The following is a 21,842-nucleotide window of genomic DNA, read 5'->3' on the forward strand; positions in this document are numbered from 1 at the left end:
TAGCCTGAGCTCAGCACACTGGCTTCACTCACCTGAGAGCATGAGCAATGCCTTGTTTATGTTTCAGGAAGAATGAAATCTCAATGAAGGGCCAGTGGTTCTCTCTCTCCTCTCTCTCTCTCTCTCTCTCTCTCTCTCTCTCTCTCTCTCTCTCTCTCTCTCTCCCTTTTTTATTTATTTAATTTATTATTATTTTTTACTTCTTCCCTTTACATCCTGCTCACTACCCCCTCCTGGTTTTTGTCTTCGTTGTCGTTGTCATCTGTGCCGCGCCCACCCCCAACCAAAACCCAGTGATTTTCTTTTTTTTTTTTATTCAATATATTTTTATTTACATTTCAAATGATTTCCCCCTTTCTAGACCCCCACTCCCTGAAAGTCCCATCAGCCCCCTTCCCTCCCCCTGTGTTCCCACCCACCCCTTCCCACTTCCCCGTTCTGGTTTTGCCGAATACTGCTTCACTGAGTCTTTCCAGAACAAGGGGCCACTCCTCCTTTCTTCTTGTACCTCATTTGATGTGTGGATTATGTTTTGGGTATTCCAGTTTTCTAGGTTAATATCCACTTATTAGTGAGTGCATACCATGATTCACCTTTTGAGTCTGGGTTACCTCACTTAGTATGATGTTCTCCAGCTCTCTCCATTTGCCTAAGAATTTCATGAATTCATTGTTTCTAATGGCTGAATAGTACTCCATTGTGTAGATACACCACAGTTTTTGCATCTACTCTTCTGTTGAGGAATACCTGGGTTCTAATCAGAATTGCCCTCACTAAGATCCCCCAGCCCTCAGGGCGGTCCTCCTGCCTCTTTGCCCCTCCATCCTCACTTCATTCTCCTCAGTAAGTTGCCTTTGAAGTTTTGGAAGCTATTTCCTACCTCTCTTTTCTTCGACACTTTTTTTTAAACATTTTTTTCCCTCTCATCCCCACCCCACCCCCAGCTCTCAGATTCACCGGACCACCTTTAGCCTATCCTCACTCAAAGATGCAGTTTTCGAGTCTGCTAAGCAAGCAGCTCTGAGCAGCCTCTACTGACTTGTCAACCTTGTCATTTACTAGATGACGTAATTAGAAGTCTTAATCAGCTGAGGGCCCTTGATACTCCTGCGATCTGGTCCGTGATGCACTATGCCACCCGCCACCTCCCAGACTAGAAGTGGACAGGGTCCTCTTAGCCACGGATGGACCATATTAAAGAGATTAAGTGGATCCTAATTATTTAATCAGGATACTCGGGAGTGGAAATAATATATCCCCTGTTATTTTAATCAGAAACACCTTTTGATTAGGAAGAGAGGGGAGGGGCTGTAGAGAGAGAGAGGAAGAAAGATACTGAAAGATTACTGCCAGAATCGCGAGGAACGCAAGCTTCCGGTTACTCCACTCAGATAAAACAGAAGTATTTAGAGAGACAAAGTAGGAAGAGACAGTATACAGGTAAGACATGAGTGTGAGCTGGAGTCATATTGAACTATCTTTTACACACACACACACACACACTTGCACATCTTTCAATGAATGTAATTTGTAACAGGATTTAAAACAAACTTAAAAGTGAAGTTTACAAGTTAAGTAAAATAATAGCTAGTGCACTTGTTTCTCTTACCTTACAGGATTTCCTTTGGTAAAGGAAATTGCAAAGTGGATTTAGGATGTACACTCATATGTTTGGACATGAGACACAAGCATTGATACATTGAGATCAAATATTAGAAACATCCCTGCCCTCTCCAGCGTAACCATAGTTCATTTGCTTATTTATCCTTATTAAACATATTCCTTTGAGGTATCTTTTGTAGAGCCTACATTATCTCTATAGACAACTTTGGTTTTATCAGTTGTTTTTAAATTTCTTGAGTCTCAACTATGCAAGCAGGAAAGGCCAATCAGATCCCAGAGTGAATCTTCTTTTATGTCCCATGTCCCCTTAATGTAACCCCTGTCCCTTGTGACTCAGAAACATCAAAAGAGAGTGAGGGAATCATTCTTTCTTTCTGTTGAACTCTAGTGGTCTACTCAGCAGGGATTATGGGGACAATCACTTGAGGAATCCAGATCTCCTAGACTTAGAACTAGAACCTTTGCCCTGGTGGTAGTGGTGCACACCTTTAATCCCAGCACTTGGGAGGCAGAGGGAGGTGGATTTCTGAGTTCTAGGCCAGTCTAGTCTACAGAGTGAGTTCCAGGACAGCGAGGGCTACACAGAGAAACCCTGTCTCGAAAACAAAACAAAACAAAACAAACAAAAAAAAAGACCCCCCCCCCAAAAAAAAAGAACTAGTACCTTCATTGAGAACTGAGTGTGTGTGTGTGTGTGTGTGTGTGTGTGTGTGTGTATTTGGGGTTTTTTTGTGGTTATAAACTGAGCTTCCAACAAATAAGATTGATCAGCATCTAGGATAATATATCCTACATATCCTGTTAGAACTCCTCATCTTTTCTTACAATAAATTGTATAGCAGTGAAATCCTACTTGTTGTTGGATGTTAACATTAACCTTTCATATACTGATAAAGTAGAAAGGACTGCAAATAAATGCAAAACAAACAAACAAACAAACAAACCACCCACACAGTACAACTCAGATATTGGGAATGACCATAGATTAAATGACGTTTGAAGGCTTATAATTTGAATACATAGCTTTATGTCCGCTTGTCAAGGAGGGGGAAAATGAAGCAGATGTTTAAATATGAAGTTTACTGTTGCTTTTAAAAAGTAAAGCTAAAGTATTCACTGCAAGTCAGTGACAGACTGGTCACCTGTCTGGATTCTCAACCTAGATGGGAAGGAAATAAATGTTCATGACATAAATATTTAGAATCAGCAGTAACAAGAAATACAAGCTGCACTAGTACCAAAATTAAGGAAAAAATATGATAAAGTTAGGAAATCATCCTTAACAACCTTAAGGTTTAACCTCAACCTTAGTCATCCTGAAGACCAGAATGATTCCAGTAAATGACTATCACTACTCTATAAAAGAATTATGTTTAAAACAAATATGTTCACAAGCACACAAGGATGTCTACCTTTCTTCAAATAAACACCAAGAGTAGTGTTTTCCTAGAATAAGAGAAAAGGAGTCCGTGGAGTTTACTCTTGGAAAGAAAGCATGAGCCAGTCGTGTAGTGTGCCCCGTGCTTGAACAACATGTATGCACAAGAAGGGAGTGGCTCTGCTGCCTGATCTGGGCCTGGCTCCTCGCTGCTGTCTGCTCCCTCCTGTAGTCTTTGTTCCCACGGTATAAAGGAGCCTGTTACAAATGCAGGACAATCCACGAGCACCCTCGAAGAAATATAACGATTGGCTGAGCTTTCCTCTCCTCTTTTCCATGTAGCCCAGGCTGGCCTCAAACTTCAAGGGCAGAGATCATGGGCATGTGACACCAACTTCAATTTTCCCCGTTTTGGTCTTCCAAAAAAAAAAAAAACTGTAACACATTATAGACCATACTATTCAAAAATATTAGAATAAAAATAGAAAACAGATGAAGTATCCATAACGTATGGTTGGACATAGAATATACAATCAAATGAATCCAAGCATGTAAATAATGCGATTTAAATATAATTCTACCTTCAAAGTTTGGGCCGTTTGATCCCCAGGCCTGAACTGAGGAGGTTGGAGAGGAAGGAGTGAAAATGTCCACCCAGGTGCACGCAGACATTGGGCGGGAGGGAAGGCCAGTGGCTGAAAGAGCTCTTCTGGCCTCACAGTTGCTGGCGAATAAATGTATTTGGTGTTGCCCTTCTATTTCCCTTCACTGGCATCTGCACCTGTTCCTGTCTTCAAATGCAAATTAGAATGCTGTGTTATCACTGCGCTCCCAGGCCTGCTGTAGTGAGGGGCTGTGTCGTACATGGATTGACACATCAGCGCAGTGGAAGGGAAGCGTGTCTTCAGCGTCAGAACCAGAGCATGACTGCTTGTGTTCCCTTAAGCCAGGCACGCTCCACTGACAGATCCTGGGACCACTGGGGCAGTGTGGGCATCTCGCCAGGAGTCTCCAGCTTGAAGGGCCAAATCGGCCGCCGTGCTTTAGTGTGGGTCTCTGATAGCAGCTTCTAGAAAGGATGGGTTGGAATCAGCTCTCGGCGGGGCCTCCCACACAATACCATGCTATAGAAGGTCTGGCTAAGACGCATCTCCAACCAGAGCTTCAGAATTTAACCACAGAAGCTCTTCATACTTTAAAAGAACATTTATCCATTGGTTTTCAAATGAGATGGTTTTGTTTTTAAAGAATGCATTCTTTAAGAACTTTATTCTTTTCCCCGTAAATCTTTTTCTGTCTCTCCTGAGTTTTCTTTCTTTCCTTTTTTTCCCTCCCCACCTGCCCCTCAAATTGCCCTAACTTGATACTTTACCTATTGCTTCATTTTACACGCCTCGCAAATGTGGAAAACTTTGGTTGGTTTTGTTTGTTGTTCTCTCGCTGGCTTTAACCAGCTTCTAAGGCTTGCTGCGATGGGATGCTCTTGTGTTCTGACTCCGAGTGCCTAGTGGGCACAGGTTCTCTGTGGTAAACAGATGGTGAGTTTAGTGTCGAGCTTCGCTCCTCACTGGCGAGCTGCTTGAGTGGGGATTATATGACAAACCAACAAAAGGACTGCACAAACAAAAGAACTTCCACTGGGAGAGAACATGACAGCTGATATGGGATGCTTTGTCCCAGGATGAGGAAGCTGTGTGTGCCCCTCTATGGGCTGTGTTATTTAGTGGTTGATTCAGAAACAGTTTCTTCTTCATCCAAGGGAAACCACTGTGAGTAAGCTGTCTTGCCTCTCATATGAACGGACAGAATCTCTCTCTCTCTCTCTCTCTCTCTCTCTGTTTCTCTCTCTGTCTCTCTCCCTCCCTCTCTCCCTTCCTCTCTCCCTCTCTTCCTCCCTCCTATAGACATTGAAACACAAATGCTTAAAATACATTCTTCGAAAAGCCCCAGTAACTTATTAACCAGCGCAGGTGTAGCCCTCATAAAAGCTGCCCCACCTCTCCTGAGTCCGCTGGGAATGCAATTTTCATCTCACACATAACATTTTACATTTGTGTAAAATATAAAATATAGGTGTTATATTTAGCCTTTTACAGATGTCTCGAAGGCATAAGGATTTAAAGGAGCTTGCCTTTTAATCACACTCCGTTTCCCTCCTCTCTGGAGTTTGGCTGCCCTGACGTGTTGGTTACACTCATCGGCCCTTCTCTCTAGTCTTCCTGGCTTAGGATCCTAAATTGGCTTTCTCTTATTATTAGTGTGTGTGTGTATGTATGTGTGTGTGCATATGATGGGTATGTGTGTGTGTGTGTGTGTGTGTGTGTGTGGTGTGCAGGTATGGTGTTGGAAATGTGTGTGTGTGTGTGTGTGCAGGTATGGTGTTGGAGATGTGTGTGTGTGTGTGTGTGTGTGTGTGTGTGGTGTGCTGGTATGGTGTTGGAGATGTGTGTGTGTGTGCACTGGTGAGGTTCAGTCTGGTATATTCAGAGTATCCACCATCTTGGTTCTTTCCCTTCACACCCTCGATTCTCCTACCCAGCAGTCCCTTAACAGCACCGGTTCATGGTTTCTGGACTCTTCGTAGGCTGTTTGGTTATATAGTCTGAGTGTCAGTGTTTAAATTTTTCTGGAAAATTGAACTAATGTACATAGTCTGTCTTCCTTTAATTGTCTTTTGAATTACCCTTAGATGAGCGCAGATGGGCAGACTTGTTATGAGGGTGGACGTTAAGGGTTAGGAATGCTGGCTTCCGTTCCTTTTAGGATAAAGGCTGTTTTGTGAGTAAGCTGGATAAACTTTATTTTCCCTAAAAAAGCATTTTAAGGTGAAGTAGAAATAACTAATATAGTTCACACTTAAAGATGGGATATCATTGCAGATAAAGACTTAGGATGAGTCATCTGAAGACATTTGGGGGCCTTCAGTCATGGGAGACTTCAGCTCCACGGACATTCTGTTTCAAGCATTTGGTGCAGTATTCTGTACATTGTGAGACCTTTAGAATTTTATTACGAAGGAAGCTTTGTTTTCAGTGAGCCTGTCTATCCACAGGCTCATATCGGGCCTCTATCCATATTCAGAATAGGCTGAGCTGTGGTATTTGGTAGGTCAGATACAATAAATGTGCTTTAGATGTCTGAGATCCTGCTTCAGCTTAGGATGGGCTTACCCACAACACTACCTCAAATCCAGGAGCATCTGTATACATGCCTGCCTTAGACACATGTACCTTTACCATAGCTGTGTGGTTTTGTCTGCCTCTCTGTTTCTGGGGACAGTTAAGAAGGTATACTTATACCAGCTAGATTAAAGAGGGGATCCTGAAGTGTGGGGGTGAGAGTCCCAGTCATTCCCATACGTGGGTCATCCTGCTTTGGGATTCACTCTCTGTGTCCATCCTTCCCCCCCTTGCCTTGCTGGGCTCACTGTTTCTGAGCTTGGGCTTAGGAGCGACCTGACTTTGTTGTCTCTGTGCATCTTTTCCTCACTGCTGGACTATCGGCTCTTCTTACTAGCCTTACATTGGGTGTGTCCTCTCCATTGGAAAGCCTCAGTTTACTTCTTAAACTCAGACTCCTGGCTCTGTTATATGTCAAGGATGGTCCTTGTAATCTTGCCGTCTTCCTGGTGAAGTGTGGATAAACATTCAGTTTCTGAACAGGAAATATCCTCTGTTAAACACCGACAAGCTAGTCAGTTTACGGATGATGAAGTCTCTAAGATGTCATATGTCTTGAATTTGTTCTTTAAAGAAACATGGTAAGTTAATTTTTTTAAAAAAATATAACTTAACAGTTATTCTCTGCTGATTATGCTTCTAATTTCTCTTGAGAACAATGAAATGAAAAGCTGTCTTTGGATTTTCACATAAGTAACTTTATGGCAAAGGAAAAATGTTTTCTTTCTTGAGTTATCTTGCTACATTTCAAGGCTTATGAGTGTTACAGTATTAAAATTCAGAAGTCACCATGGACATTAAACCATTTACTAATCTGAGCAACCATTTTCTTTTCCTTTTGAGTATCCATTTAGATGTAACTATGCCTGACTGGTAAACGCACATAGAGAAAATTATTCCCTCTGACCATCGTAGCTCAGCCTTTGTATATATACACTAGTATCCCTTTTAACAGTGAGACATGAAGAATAAACAGATAACTGAGTAGACACCCAAGTTATACCTTCTCCTTTTTAATCACAGAGCTGACTCCTGAGGAGAGAGCCCAGAAGATCGCCAAAGCCATGCGCAAACAGTCGTCTGAAGTCAGAGAGAAGTGGGAGAACCTAAACGCTGTGACTAGCAACTGGCAAAAGCAAGTAGGGAAGGCGTTAGAGAAACTCCGGGACCTGCAGGGAGCTATGGACGACCTGGGTGCAGACATGAAGGAGGCAGAGGCGGTGCGGAATGGCTGGAAGCCCGTGGGGGACCTGCTCATCGACTCGCTGCAGGACCACATAGAGAAAACCCTGGTCAGCACCATTGCCTTTGACAAAGAATATTTAAGGAATGTGTTATTGTTGCATAGAATATAAAGAGACCCACATATAAGGGATTCTTATAAGCTGACACCACTTCAGCTCCCCACCCAAGGCAGGAATTAGAGCAGGTGTTTTCCATATGTAACCCCCTCAAAAAAAAAAACCCACCAAGGTGGCTTTATGATAATCTTAATTTGTTTAAACATTTTAAAAATCGCATTTGAGTATCCCTAAATAGCGTAGATTAGGCTTAACCATTTAAAACAAGACAAAACCTCCCCCAAACGTCCCCCCCACATTTCATTTTCTTTTGTTTCCTATTCATTTGTTTCCTTAAAATACAATTGTTTATTTTGTAATGATTTCCCGCAGCCTAGATTTAATAGAACTGTACCCATGTGGTAAAGCCTACAGGTTCTGTCTCCTAGAAACTGGTGGCTGGATTTAGAGGTTTAATAAAAAAAAAAACTGCTTTAGTGGGAATTCTCATCTATAATTTCTATCTTATTGTCTGAGTAAATGAAAAATAAATTTAGTTATAAATTCCATTTGTAATCAGGAATTGCCCAAGGTTAAGGATATGAGTTCTATGGTATAAATCAGCTTTGCTTATTCATTCTATATATTCAGGGTGTGTGTGTGTGTGTGTGTGTGTGTGTGTGTGTGTGTGTGTGTGTGTGTTGGGGGGTAACAACATTAGGCAGCAAAAGGCACATATTACAACTTCAGAGAAAGCAGTGTTTGTGCAGTCATGAATCACGCCAGAGGTTGAGCACTGGGACAATCAGAAGAGATGAGTGCAATGCTGTCCATCATGCATGGAGTTTTTATTGCAAAAGGTACACACATCTTGTCTTCATAGACTCTGGGTAACAGTCTCCCTTTATATGAGTGTGGCTGGGTGGAAAGACAAGCTCTGGGAAATTAACTTAATACTCAGGCCAGTTACCTGAGTGAACATCTGTGTGTATAACAAAGGAGCAGCAAGAGCTAGCATCTCCTAAGGCTTCTTCTTTTGTGCCAAGAACTGTTCTTAGTCAGTTCGTGTGGTTTTCTCTTTTAATTCCGCACACCGGCAACAAGGTAAGGATTATTTCCTGGAGACAAAACTGCCCTTGCGCAAGCCCACACAGCTAGCTAGGTTTAGAGTCTCTGTGATCTTTTTTTTTTTCTTTTTTTAAAATTGTCCTTCTCCTTCACTACAGAGACCTCTTTCAATCTAATGTTAAATTAAGTAAGAGTGCCGATTCTCAAAAACTGTTGCGTCTTTTCTCCAGATACAAATCTTCATTTTCATAATTATCCCCAATTATCATGTGATACTTTCAAATTCAAAAAGGTAAATTCCCACTCCAAATTCTAAAATTCAAACACTTTTAAACTTAAAACTTTTAAATTTAAAACAAGCCTTAACAAAGAATATGGCATTCTCCATTTCTGATGATAGATGTGTGTCTGCCTACTCCATAAATTAAGTAGACCTCTTCCAGAACCTGTAGAATTCCAAAGAACATTTCTCTGGATATGTGGGAATTTAAAATAGTCTAAGAAAAACATAATCATTAGTTTATCTGTGCATCTTTTTCAAAGATTGGACATTTTGTATATTTTTCCTGTTTTTTTATCTTAGGTAGTGTGGATTGTTGTATTCGGGGCCTTGTGCATTCTGGGTAAATGCAGCGCCATTCAACTGTGTGCAAAGCCTTCTTTTTACTTTTTATTTTGAGACAAGATCTTGCTAGGGTGTCTGGGCCAGTCTTGAACTCACTCCATAGCCCGAATAGGCCTTAATCTTGCTGGCTTCCTGCCTCACCCTTCCATGGAGCTGGTATTACAGGCCTTGGACACCAACTCTGGCTTAACTAGTTATAAACCCTAAGAAGTCTTTTAGTGATTTACAAAATACAATTAGTATCAAGCAAAAAACAAAAGCAAAAGCAAAAACAAAATACCTCTGGATTTGAGTGGGAATTTACCTTTTTGAATTTGAAAGTATCACATGATAATTGGGGATAATTATGAAAGTGAAAATTTGTATCTGGAGAAAAGACCCAACAGTTTTTGAGAATTGGCAGACTTACTTAAAGAAATGGCTTGTCTCTCCAGCCATATTCTTTTGTTCAAATCTACTTAAGTGGGAAGCTTAAAAACAAATGCAAAAACACAAAACACAAATAGTCTAATGGGAAAGAATAAATTGGATTAAATTACTTTTATATCTTAAGAGATAAAACTTAAAAATTCAAGTCTCACTAAACCAAATAAAAATAAATTCATTGTGTGTTCACATGTTCCTGAAAGGATATCCCCCCTCTTGCTGAAGCCCCATAGAGAGGTAAAAACTAAATACTAGAAATTTCAGAACATTAGTAAATTTGTCAAAGCATAGCAGGAAAATAAAATCCTTAGGAATAGCTAAATAATTTGAGTTGCTAAAGTTATCTTTAATAATGCTGTTTTCTGCACATGCACCGTGTGGTACCAGACGGGTTTGAGACACACACCTGCCAACAGTCTAACAAGCACCTTTGATAGTAGCAGATGTTTCTGTTTTTATAGCGGTGAGGGCTACGTAGACTCGTATTCTCTTATAGGAAAAGTACAGTCAAAACATGATAAATTAGTTCTTTATACAAGAACACATGGCAGTTCTGAAAGCCATTTATAACTCCGTTTATTTCAAGCCCCTTAATTTGGAAACTCTTAAAAGGCAAAAGATAAACTTCCTTGATAGAAAGTTTCCTCATTGCCATAAAAACACCTTGCCATAAAAAGTGTAAACAGAGTCAAAAAGACTTTCCTGTCAAAGGTCTGTTAAATGTTTTCACCTATGACTTATAACAGAAACAAAACAAAACAAAATAGGATTTTTTAATACAGTAGAAATATAAACTTCTTTATTGTTCCTTAAAATAAAAAAATCCTGTCTTGAAATTATGCATGAAGTTATGATAAAATTCTAAAACACCTTTACCATCTGTTGATATAAAACTGCTTATTATTTAAGATTAGAAACCTATCAAATAGCATGTTAACTTTTACTACCTAAAACTAAAGGATATTGATTTTAAAATATGGATCCAGTTTTAGGGTCTTTGAATTTATCTATGAAAGAGAGTATTAATATATCAAGCTAAAAAAATAATCACAGTTAAAAGCTCTAGAGGCCTAGCACGTTAGTTCAAGTGTGTCTGGGCGAATCTGACTTGTTTCAGCGTCCACGTTGACAAGCTCTGGATCCTCCCCTATCCCACACTTGCCTCTGTCTCCCACAGCTGTACTGTTTGTTAATCCTTTGCACCTGTCAGGCCTGTTACTATGTCACTACATGCCCGATAACTAGATTTACACATTGTGCACATTGCACAATTGCATTACAATCTGCGTGTGCACATTGGCCCATCTTCAGATGTACAATATCGGTGGGGATAGATAAAACCAACTGCAAATCGAAATTCTTTCTCTTTCCATATCGTAGCAGGGCTTCTGGGGTTTCCTTCTGGGGTTTCCTTTCTTCTGACTTCTTTTGATACACTGGCATCTACTGAGGCTGGAAATAGATTGTATTAAACGCCTGGTGACTTCCATGTCTACAGATTCAAATGGCATTCCTGTACTGACGTCTCTGATGCCTGTGTTTCACCTGTTGGTTTCTGGCTCTCCGTCTCTTCTGCTCTGGTTTGTTCTTCCTCTCTCTTTTGGACTTAACCAAATGCCTTTAGGCATTGTCAAGAGTTTGAAAATACTGCAATATATTCCCTGATTTACCATTGAAAGTATCTGATTCCGGATTGTTGGTTTTAGCAATCCTTATAATTCAGGATAGGTTTTAGAGGAGGCAAAATTTTATCCCTGTCCTCTTAGAAAGCTGTTTATCTATCCTAAAATCTAATATAAGACCGAGGAATAAAAGAGGTATATTCTGTTCTTTACTGTAATATCAGAAAAATAGCAGGTGAGTACTATTGTGTGTGTGGTGTGTGTGTGTGTGTGTGTGTGTGTGTGTGTGTGTGTGTGTGTAGTTCTAAATATAGGGAAGTGTCTCTTCTCAACCAGATTCTTCCATGAGACAGGAAGAATGTGAACACTAAGGGGTAAGAACTGAAATCTGAGATGTCCAGCAGTGGGGTTAGAATTGTTCTGAACTGTCAGAATAGCTAAGTCATTGCATGTGACCCGTGGTTTGCATGTTTTGTTATGTTGGCTGAAAGTCAGAGTCGGGCTAGTGACACTGAACAGAAAGTCCCAGGAATTCTGGGAAAGGTCCTCCAGGTAAGGTGGCCAAGGGAAATCTCCTAGCTGAGGCATCTCAGGATCTAGGGAACCTAGGCAAAGACATGCCAGAGAGAGCGAACCAATTCTTTAGACAGGTGGGATTCTGTGGAGAACGGAGCCATCAATGTATCATTACGCTCTTTGCTCTCATTGGCTCTAAAGTCTAGCTTCAAATGCTCATCTAGGACATATACTTTTATCTTTTTTTTAACCTGTTTGTTCTGCACCCAGAGGCAGCAGTTCAGGTCTGGGACTCATCTATAGCGGTTCCATGATGCTCTGCTCTTCCTGCCCCTCCCCTAAGCACAGACTGTGATCTCAGTGGGTTCAGGGAGACATGAAGCTGTTCTCTCCACTACCCAATAACTATAGGTTAGTAGTGAGGAAAGCTGCTTTTACTCCACCCTTAATCTAAGCATGGCTGAGATCAAGTCAACTTGTTGTGTCTGGTGAAATAAAGGAGCCAGGTAGCCATGCTGTAATAGAACTAGAAAGGGCAGAAGTAAAGTAGAAACAAGTAGGTCAAACACTAGTCCCACGGTTTACATTTTATAGACTAGACAGAAATGTTTACAGTGTCTTAACTGAGTTTGTAACTTGAGTTTTTCTCATTCCCCACATACTTAAATGCTCAAGGAGTCTCTGGCTGTATAGGTGATCACAGGCCTGATTCAGTCAGCTGCTGTCAAGTAGTGTCTCTACTTGACGGCCTCACCATGGCCTTCCAGTGGTCTTCAGTAAGAAGATGGCAACTCTGGCTTTTGAGAATGTCTCTTCTGGTGACATTCTAAACTAATCTGTTTTCTTCTAGGCGTTTAGAGAAGAAATTGCACCAATCAACTTAAAAGTTAAAACAATGAATGACCTGTCCAGTCAGCTGTCTCCACTTGACCTGCATCCATCTCTAAAGATGTCTCGCCAACTGGATGACCTTAACATGCGATGGAAACTTCTACAGGTATCAGCTTAGCCCCTTCAGAATGCTATAAAACACTGCATAAAGAATACAGAACAGGAATAGAAATGTCAGGCTGTGCAACTATTGATTTGTATTTAGTTTCTTAGTGTAAGGATTCTTTGCATTTTTTTTTTAAACCTGAAAAACACACTTTAGGATGTGCACAAACAGAAACACTTGAATGGTCTTTAAAACCCATATCACTTTTAAACCACATATTATCTTGCCTCTCTCTTTACTGAGGGTATTTGATAATGAATTTAGCAGGCAGGTATTTGTCTTTCTATATCTTAAAGCCAACAGTATCATTTAATTATGAGTATGTATTTTTTGCTCATAATTTATATTTACATTGTATATAAGACTTGTAAAAAAAATTACACAAAATCCTGTAAGTTGTGGCAATTGTAACCTAGTGTCTGCCACAGAATCCTTGGTCCTCTTGTTACTTGTAAAGGAATCATTTTCTTACTTTCATTATGTGTTTTTTTTCTTTTGAACAATTACAAACCTTTTCTTCCTTCTCTTTACATTGTTCAATGTGCAGGAGCTCTCTGTTTTTGGAAGCACACCTGTACTTCGCTTCTAAAACTGACCTTCCCAAGGCCAGTGTTTCAATGACTCTGCCTTACTTGTAGACTCCAGATTTAACTGAGCCAGGACTCATGTGTGTTCCCAGGTATAAGCTTTGGCTGACTACTGTCCATGCCAGGCAGGAGTTCATGGTACAAAGGATCTGTGATGCATTCGGCCTCCACCTGCTAGGAGTCAAATCGGCTGTGCCTTTTTGCTGAAAATTAGCAGGGAGACTGTAACTAGAAGAGTAGCAGTAAATAATTCCGACTAATTCCTCTACCACATGACACTCAGTAGTACAAATGTGCAAGTTCAATCATTTTATTTGAAAAGAGCGCTACATTTTAGGTTATAATATGTTTCTTGTATTAGCCACCATTAAAATGCCCAAGGAGGAGACTGAGGTTGGACTCTGTAGGTAAATGCATTTGCAAACGCCAGAATTTGTTCCCAGCAATCCACATGGTAGAAGGAAAGGACCAACCTCTAAAAAATGCTCTGGGACACCTGTATCCCGCCCTCTCGCACCCCTCTCCATTAGGATAACTGAATGTTAATGTTTTTTTTCTTTTAATTTAATGGTACGTGTTTTCTTAATGAAATCGAAAGTACGAGATGTGAATATTCCATGTGTGACAGTCTTTCCTATTCTTGTGAAGAATGTCAGTAATCTGGGATCAGTCAGGCCAAGCATATTAAATTCGAAAGTGCTCACAGAGATGTCTGAACCTAATTCTTTTTGCTTCTGCCCCATCCCTCTGCATCATTACCGTCCATTTGAAGGTTGCTCTTCTGGTCTTTCTTGATTTCCTTTTGCTTTGCTTCTGTTATCCCCATCTCTAGAGACATCAGAGGTGGTGTTAGATTTGATGGGAACATGCATTCTTCCCTATTTATCTTTGATGCTGGTAGCTGCTAGAGTTCAAATATCAGTCCTGGATAAGCAAAGACCGATCCCTGTTAGCAGTGTTGTTAAATTTCAGGAATAGCCGCTTACTTACTCATAAAATATGGCATCTGAGCATTTGTCATAATGAAGGAAGTGGACTCTGATACAATTTACCATAGCTGACCAGGAGAAAACTGAGCTGCCCAGTGAGCTAGACAGATACAAGTTTTATTTACAGAGAGCTGAAAATGAAATTGTCCACCCAAATGGAACAGCTCACCAGCGCTGCAGAGACAAATAACAGGGCCCGGGAAATGGAAATGTCACAAGGCTGTACGCATGCAATTGTTGTTCATTTACATTTGGTTTCATAACTGTTTTTGTCACATGGCACAGTAACCATAGAATTCGCATTAACAGCCATAGAAGGGAGTCATGGCTGGGATACACTGGTTACACTTTGCAGCCACGAGATGGGATGCCCAGGTACTCGGAGGCCTCTCTTTCTTTCAGTAAAGACCATCAGATGCAAACTTGTAGGGAAATCAGAAGATGTTTCACACCCATCTTCCTGTTTTCTCTCATCTGTCATTTCACATATTCATTCATCTATCTCCCGTCTATCTGTCTGTCTGTCAGTCAGTCTGTCTACCTTTGTACCTGCCTATCAATATACCTGTCAATCTCTGTAACAAACTATAATCATCTGTCTAACTGCCTGTCTCCCCATCTATCTATCTGTTTATGACTTTATCTTTAGAGTTCTCTAAGCTCCATTTCCCACACAGTCTCTGTGGCACTTTTATGCTCTTTTTTATAAAAGAGAGATGAGTAAGGGCTCCTCCCATGGCTGCATCTGAAGCTGCATCTTAGACGCTTGCTTCCTGTGGTGAAGTGGGGGAGAACAGTTTTCAGACACAGATATGGCTTCCGATGGCCAAGGCGTGGACATTCATGTTGCTCTGACTAGTTGTGTCCTCTTGGTCCTTTCTTGTGTCTCTCTTTCTTCATCTCTAAAATGATAACCGTGATAATATTAAATGAATGCAGTTACTGAACAGATTTAAAGTTCCTATAGATAGTTTAGAATAATCTTCTGGCTTTCTTTGCCATTATTTAATGTCAGAAGTTGATTTTCCTGCTACTGCATTAAGAAGAGAAGCTTTCTGCCCAAGCAGTAAGGAATTGATTGAGCAATAGCATGACTTGGTAAAGCAATTAGAATGTTATGAAAACCATTGTCTTGAGGTCAGTCGCTTCATCTGGCTTGTACATGTGCAGGTTTCTGTGGACGAGCACCTTAAACAGCTCCAGGAAGCCCACAGAGACTTCGGGCCGTCTTCTCAACACTTTCTGTCCAGTAAGTAGTGATACATTTGAGTGTTCTTGTTTAATTTGGATGAATTAGCAAATTTGTTCAGTTCTGCCCGAGAAGCTTTATCTTTGCTCTAACTCTACTTTAAATTAAGAGAAGATATTCATGAAATATTATGTATGTAATGCAGTATGCAAATTGGTAAATCTTCAAAGGAAAACAAAAGTAAATTTGTCTCTACATATGTTTTCTCATTTAAGCATTGGTTATGATAACATATGTGGTATTTGACATGCAAAAGTTTGTCATGAATGTTTTAAAACAAAAATCTTTGCTGGAAGGTTTTTTAATTAGTTTATCTCAATTCTCTCTCTCTATATATATATACTTAGTTGTTTTTAAAGCCTCACACGCAGTTTGAATCACTATATAAATACTTAAATGATAAAATGTTGGTTTACTAGGCTCAAGGTATTCATCTCATGGGAAAATGTTGTATATTAATTGCTGCACAAAAGTAGGTTTAGTGGAACATCCTCCAACTGGAATTTTTAATTTTATGTGCACTTCATGAAGACTTGGGTAAATAATTTTGAGCTCTGTTTTATTTACCATTCACTTCCAATGATATTTAATACCAAATTTTGAAATTCCCAAATTGAATTTAAATGTTAACTCTCTCGTCTTTTACTAGACCGGAGGATTTTTGAAACTTAATTTCTTGCTCGCTGCAAACCTATTTCCTCAGGTTGCCTCAAGATTGAAATTCAATTCTATCCTGTTAGACAAAGCACCCAAGTCACACCTTGGCAAAGATGCTTTCGGCACATATTAATGCCTTTCCTTTAATTTCCTATGGGAAGTATATGGAAAAAAACAAGTTGTGTAATTTAATTAAAGTTAAGTAAATTTTAAGCTCGAGGCCAAGAATACTTCTCAATTATGGAAACTCTTATTTTCTCTGAAACCAGAGAGAAAAATGAAGTCAAACTCCATGTCTCCTCATTGTTAATTCCATTGATGTTTTATCTTAATTCTCTCTCTCTCTCTCTCTCTCTCTCTCTCTCTCTCTCTCTCTCTCTCTCTCTCTCTGTCTCTCACTGTTACAAAACTGGAAATCTGAATCAAAGGATCAAGGGTCAGGCTTTATTTACTTTTACATTCTGCATTCTGTGAAGTCAAATTTGTCATTTTTATGTTCCCTATCTCTAAGACTTACCCATCCTCAGTTCCTAAGCTGAGCCTATGGGTATGTCTCTGAGGGATGTATAGTCCTTTGTGGTGGGTACATTATTGTTGAAATTAAATAGCCTCTTATTACACTCATTAGATAGTAAGTATTATAGATTTCTAAACCCTATAGAATAACTAAGGCCAAATTAAAGAAGCATTTGTAAATAATTGAAGATGATCAGTTTATCTGCTAATATTGATGGAGCCCTAACTTTTCACCTGGCAACCTCTCCCATGGAAGTCTAGTTCATGTTTCTTCAGTCGTGAAGCATTGCAGAATTGCCATACATTGCATGGTGCCCAAGCATGCAGTCTTTCCGTGTTCAAACGACAGTCCATGAAGCTTGGTTGTTCAAATCAACATAATTACTAAATAACCGAAGGAGTGTGAGCAAACTTGCAATTAGTACATTTAATAATCCTTATCCCTTGCTGCGTACGGTCTTTGGCTTGATTGTGTTCCTTGGACTTTATCCATGCTTATTAAAGAAGCATGTTCCATGAGACACATAATAAAACCTGACCTATTAGCCTGGTGCCAACATTAAATGAGGCTGGCTCTCATGAGAAATTTAGCATACCTGATTCTTCATTTCCTTGTCTGTTTGTGAACATTTGTGGGCATGGTTAGAAAGATGAGTGCTTGCCATCTATCGAGACCAGAATAATAGTTAAGGAGGAAATTTGCTGAACTAGTATTTGGAAAGGTGTGGTGGTATGTGAACTGTACCATTTTGGGAAGGACTTTGGGCAACTACTTCTTCTTCTTCTTCTTCTTCTTCTTCTTCTTCTTCTTCTTCTTCTTCTTCTTCTTCTTCTTCTTCTTCTTCTTCTTCCTCCTCCTCCTCCTCCTCCTCCACCTCCTCCTCCTCCACCTCCTCCTCCTCCTCCTCTTCCTCTTCCTCCTCCTCCTTCTTCTACCTCATATATTGTAGAACCTTCCTTCCTTCCTTCCTTCCTTCCTTCCTTCCTTCCTTCCTTCCTTCCTTCCTTCCTTCCTTCCTTCCTTCCTTCCTTCCTTTCTCTCTCTCCCTCTGTCTCTTTCTTTCTAAGATTTATTTATTTATTTTATGTATATGAGTACACTGTTGCTCTCTTCAGACACTCCAGAAGAGAGCATTGATTCTCATTACAGATGGTTGTGAACCATCATCTGTTTGCTGAGAATTGAACTAAGGACCTCTGGAAGAGCAGCCAGTGCTCTTAACCAGTGTGCCATCTCTCCAGCCCTCGGGCAGTTATTTTTAACTCTGGGTATTTAGCCTCTTCTCTGTTAAAATGGACGCTGGTATGTGGATCTTGCTGTATTTTCAAAATAAAATATGAGTTTGGAATGCTTGGCAAAGTTTAGAATGTTACATATTTGAAAGATATCAATGTGCCAAGAAATTATGAAAAGAATAGTGACATATGTCTATGAGAAGGTCTAGAGATAGTTGTAAATTTTCATTTTAATTTACCTGGTACCTTGCTGAGCAAACTTCCTCTGGTTCTAAATTCATGTGGGCTACTCTACTTAAATACATTTTTAGGGTTTTTTTGTTGTTGTTGTTGTTTTTTTTTGTTTTTTGGATTTGTTTTTGTTGTTGTTGTTGTTTTTGTTGTTGTTGTTGTTTTTTTTTTTTTTATTTGAGACAGGATTTCTCTGTATAGCCCTGGGTGTCCTGGAACTCATTCTGTAGACCAGGCTGGCCTCGAACTCAAAAATCTGCCTGCCTCTGCCTTCCAAGTGCTGGGATTAAAGGCGTGCGCTACCACCGCCTGGCTAAATAAAATTTTAAATAATTGATTTACTAAACCAGTAATGTAATGGCTCTTTACAAGTAATCAGTAAACAGAATTTCAAAAAGGAAAGCACTTCCATTAAAAGGCAAAGAATCTTAATCATGGCACACATCTCAAATATACTACAAATATGGAAAACTATTTAAGTATTGCGGATGAAAATAAGTATCTGATCTTCTTCTTAGATGATCTGCTTGGCTCGTAAAAAACCCTTGCCACATATTTTTATGTTAAGTTTTCTTTCTAAAAACCTCTTATAATTAAATTTGCTTGAGTGCCATCTGTTCATAATAGCTGAACCTATGACTATGATGCAAAGTAAAGAATACTATTAGTGATCTGGAAATTCCATCTTGAGGATTGTTGTTTTAAATCTGAATGCACAATGTATGGCGAGCACCCTTTGCAGATGGCGCTGAGCTCCTTGTTGTGATGTTTGTGAACAACAACCTGACTTTGTGAAAGGGTTTTCATCAATAGGGTCTGGCAGAATCGGCTCTGGAAGTTGAGTTTTGGTTCTTTTCCTCACTTCGTGTGAAGCTTTAAAGCTGTTCTGCTTGGCCCTGTGCTTTTCTTAATTGCAGGATTCCAGCTTAGAGCCAGAACGGGTCCCTCAAGATTTGCTATGAAATGTGTTCATTTGTTTTACATTAAGGTGTAAGGCTTGCTGCTTCCAATAACGTCCTTTTGTTTCCTCAGCTTCAGTCCAGCTGCCCTGGCAGAGGTCCATTTCGCATAATAAAGTGCCCTATTACATCAAGTAAGTCCGCTTCAGTTCTCTTTCAGGTACCAAAAAATAAAGTTTTAACGAATAATTTAAGAGCTCTCCTACTCCCCTATGTAATTTGGTTTGTTGTTGGTCTGTCTGTTTGCTTGTTTGTTTTGACACAGGGTCTCACTATGTAGTCCTGGATGGCCTGGTATTATGAAACTAGGTTGGCCTTGAACTCAGGGAGATGTCCCTCCTCCCCCCAACCCAGCCTTTGCCTTCCAAGTGTTGGGAGTAAAGATGTGTACCGCCAAACCCTGTACTTGTAATAACAGAATTCAATCTGGTCACCAGGGGAAGCTATGCATGAGTAATAATGGGAAGAAATTAGTTTCAAAATCAGCGAGTTGTCCTTTATTAGGTCTTTCTGGCCTTGGGGAAGGGGCACTGAGTTACTATTTTATCATCAACTTCATTCCCCTCTTCCTCCTCATCATAAGGGTTTTTTTCAGCCTAGTTTCTCTTTTCTGTTACTTCTTATGTGGCATGTTCTGACTCTTGTCTAGTTTGCACACCATCTTAGGAGGCTGGTCCTTCACTTACTCTGTTTTTTCACAGAAAAGAATGATGAAGCACTCTTCTATTATCCCTGGAAGTGGAAGTTAGTGAAGCAGTTGGTTTACAATGCAATCCAGCACTAAACGTTGTCATTGACCCCATTATGTATTAGAAGAACTAGGTCATAATTCTGAGAGTGCACACCGAGTATCAAAAGACCGCCGTGGCTCACAGTAGCTGTGTAGCCTTGGGCGAGTGGAATAAAAAAATAAAATCTCTGCCAAGTTTTCTTTTATCATGTCTTAAACAAATTTCTTGAAAATACTACGGCAATACCAATTGACCTGTCTGATCCTTTTTTGGTTAAAGCTTGTGGAAACAATATTTGTTGAATAGAAACTTTTGATATTCCCTTCCTTTTATCCTGAAATCCATTCCCATTTTTAAAACAAACTTGTCATCATCTATAAAAATATATTAAACAGTATGTGTTACACTGTCTTGCGAGAATTTAATTCTTTTGTTCATAGACAGCATTTGGTATATTGAGTTGCGATGAATTCTAGAATGAAGCATCAAAGCAATTGATGAGTGTGTAAATTCTACAGACAGGAATGGAAAGGAGCCCACGACTGACTTGTCTTTATTAAAAGCAGTTGTGGCCATCTAATTAAAATTTTAAAATTTCTTAGCTGTTTTCCATTTTTATTTCAATTAATAATAACTATAGCAATGGTATTCAAGAACTTTAGTCTGCTTGGGTAAATATTGACCTGAATCAAATAATAAGGCTTTAGTTATAAATCTGAGACAGAATAAACCCTCCCCTTACATAAGTCCAGTCCGAACCCCTGGGACTTTGGCCCAGTTCTTCTTATACATAATAGTGTCCACAACAACAGTTAGCAGCAGTCTCCATGTTGTAGATCACCATAGGCAGATTCTCCTGATAGTGAAAAACTGAGAGCCTTTTAAAAGAAAGAGTGCCAGTGAGAAGAAGCCAGAGGGAGGGAGGGAAATGCAGATGCAACTTTGAAAATGGAGGGAGTGGAATGACACCCCGGGAAGACAGACAATTGGAAGAAGGTGGGAAGAGAAGGAGGGTGTGGTCCTTGTAGACCTCCCAGAAATACACCCCTGCCAGAACCAATGCTAGCCTGTGGAAGCTTTTAGTGTGGTAGCATTAAAAAAAAAAAGAGTATCTATACAGTCCCAAGTTTAGAATCCCATAAAGATTGATTAGAATGAATTAATGGGTTGTTTTGACCTAGACTCCTCTATAATCAGATGTTTTAAAATGTAAACTTTATCTAGTAAATCAGTATTTGTTTTTGCTAGATAGGGAAACTTGGAAGTCTCATACTCGGTGAAGCTCACACACTGATTTTCTGGTGTGTGTGTGTGTGTGTGTGTGTGTGAGAGAGAGAGAGAGAGAGAGAGAGAGAGAGAGAGACTTCCATTAGTTGAAGAATTTCCATTTGTCTACATCAGTAATAGATGACCAAGGATTAAGCAGGTAGACCTCGTCTAATCCCTAGAGTTTATGGTGGGGTACAGTGGAAGAGTGCTCTTGCTCAGTCAGTCAGTTCTCAGGGAGAGAAAACACGTGGGAGCAAAGTTGGTCTGTCTAACATCTTACTGCTTGCTCATAACCAACACTGAAAAAAATAATATATAACACAGCACTGGCAATTCTTTAACGATGATATTTAAAGGTTAAGCATCCTATCATGTTTTCTATATCTAAGTAAACATCAGATTTTCTTTTCTGTTTTTGGTAATGATTGCTTGGCAGTTTCATATGTGCATATAATACATGTTGGCACTATTCATCCCCCCATCCTCTTCCCACCTCCATCATCCCCTTCTACCATGAGGTCCTCCCCTTGCTTTCTTGTGTTGTTGCTTTGTTTTTGTTGGTACTTTGTGACTCAGATCCTCCTTGGTGAGCTTGGGTCTGTAGCTACCCACCTGGGAAATGGGTCGTTTTCTTAAATACATACAGATTCAGCGTTGAATGTCTTTTAACTGTATTCACAATTTAGAGCAAATTCTCCGGGTTC

General features: G+C 39.9%; 1 protein-coding gene across 5 annotated transcripts in view; it reads left to right on the top strand.

Annotated features, from left to right (window-relative positions):
* Utrn (utrophin) overlaps positions 1–21,842 on the top strand; it is a 508,244-nt gene that overhangs the window by 395,809 nt on the left and 90,593 nt on the right. For all 5 annotated transcript variants that reach the window (XM_052169847.1, XM_052169848.1, XM_052169850.1 and 2 more), the window contains 4 exons: positions 7,204–7,472; positions 12,568–12,714; positions 15,461–15,539; positions 19,212–19,272. In XM_052169847.1, coding sequence (XP_052025807.1) covers positions 7,204–7,472; positions 12,568–12,714; positions 15,461–15,539; positions 19,212–19,272 — 556 coding nt within the window. The remainder of the gene's footprint in view (positions 1–7,203; positions 7,473–12,567; positions 12,715–15,460; positions 15,540–19,211; positions 19,273–21,842) is intronic.

This window comes from Apodemus sylvaticus, chromosome 23 (genome assembly GCF_947179515.1).
Source record: "Apodemus sylvaticus chromosome 23, mApoSyl1.1, whole genome shotgun sequence".
In the NCBI taxonomy this organism is placed as follows: Eukaryota; Metazoa; Chordata; class Mammalia; order Rodentia; family Muridae; genus Apodemus; species Apodemus sylvaticus.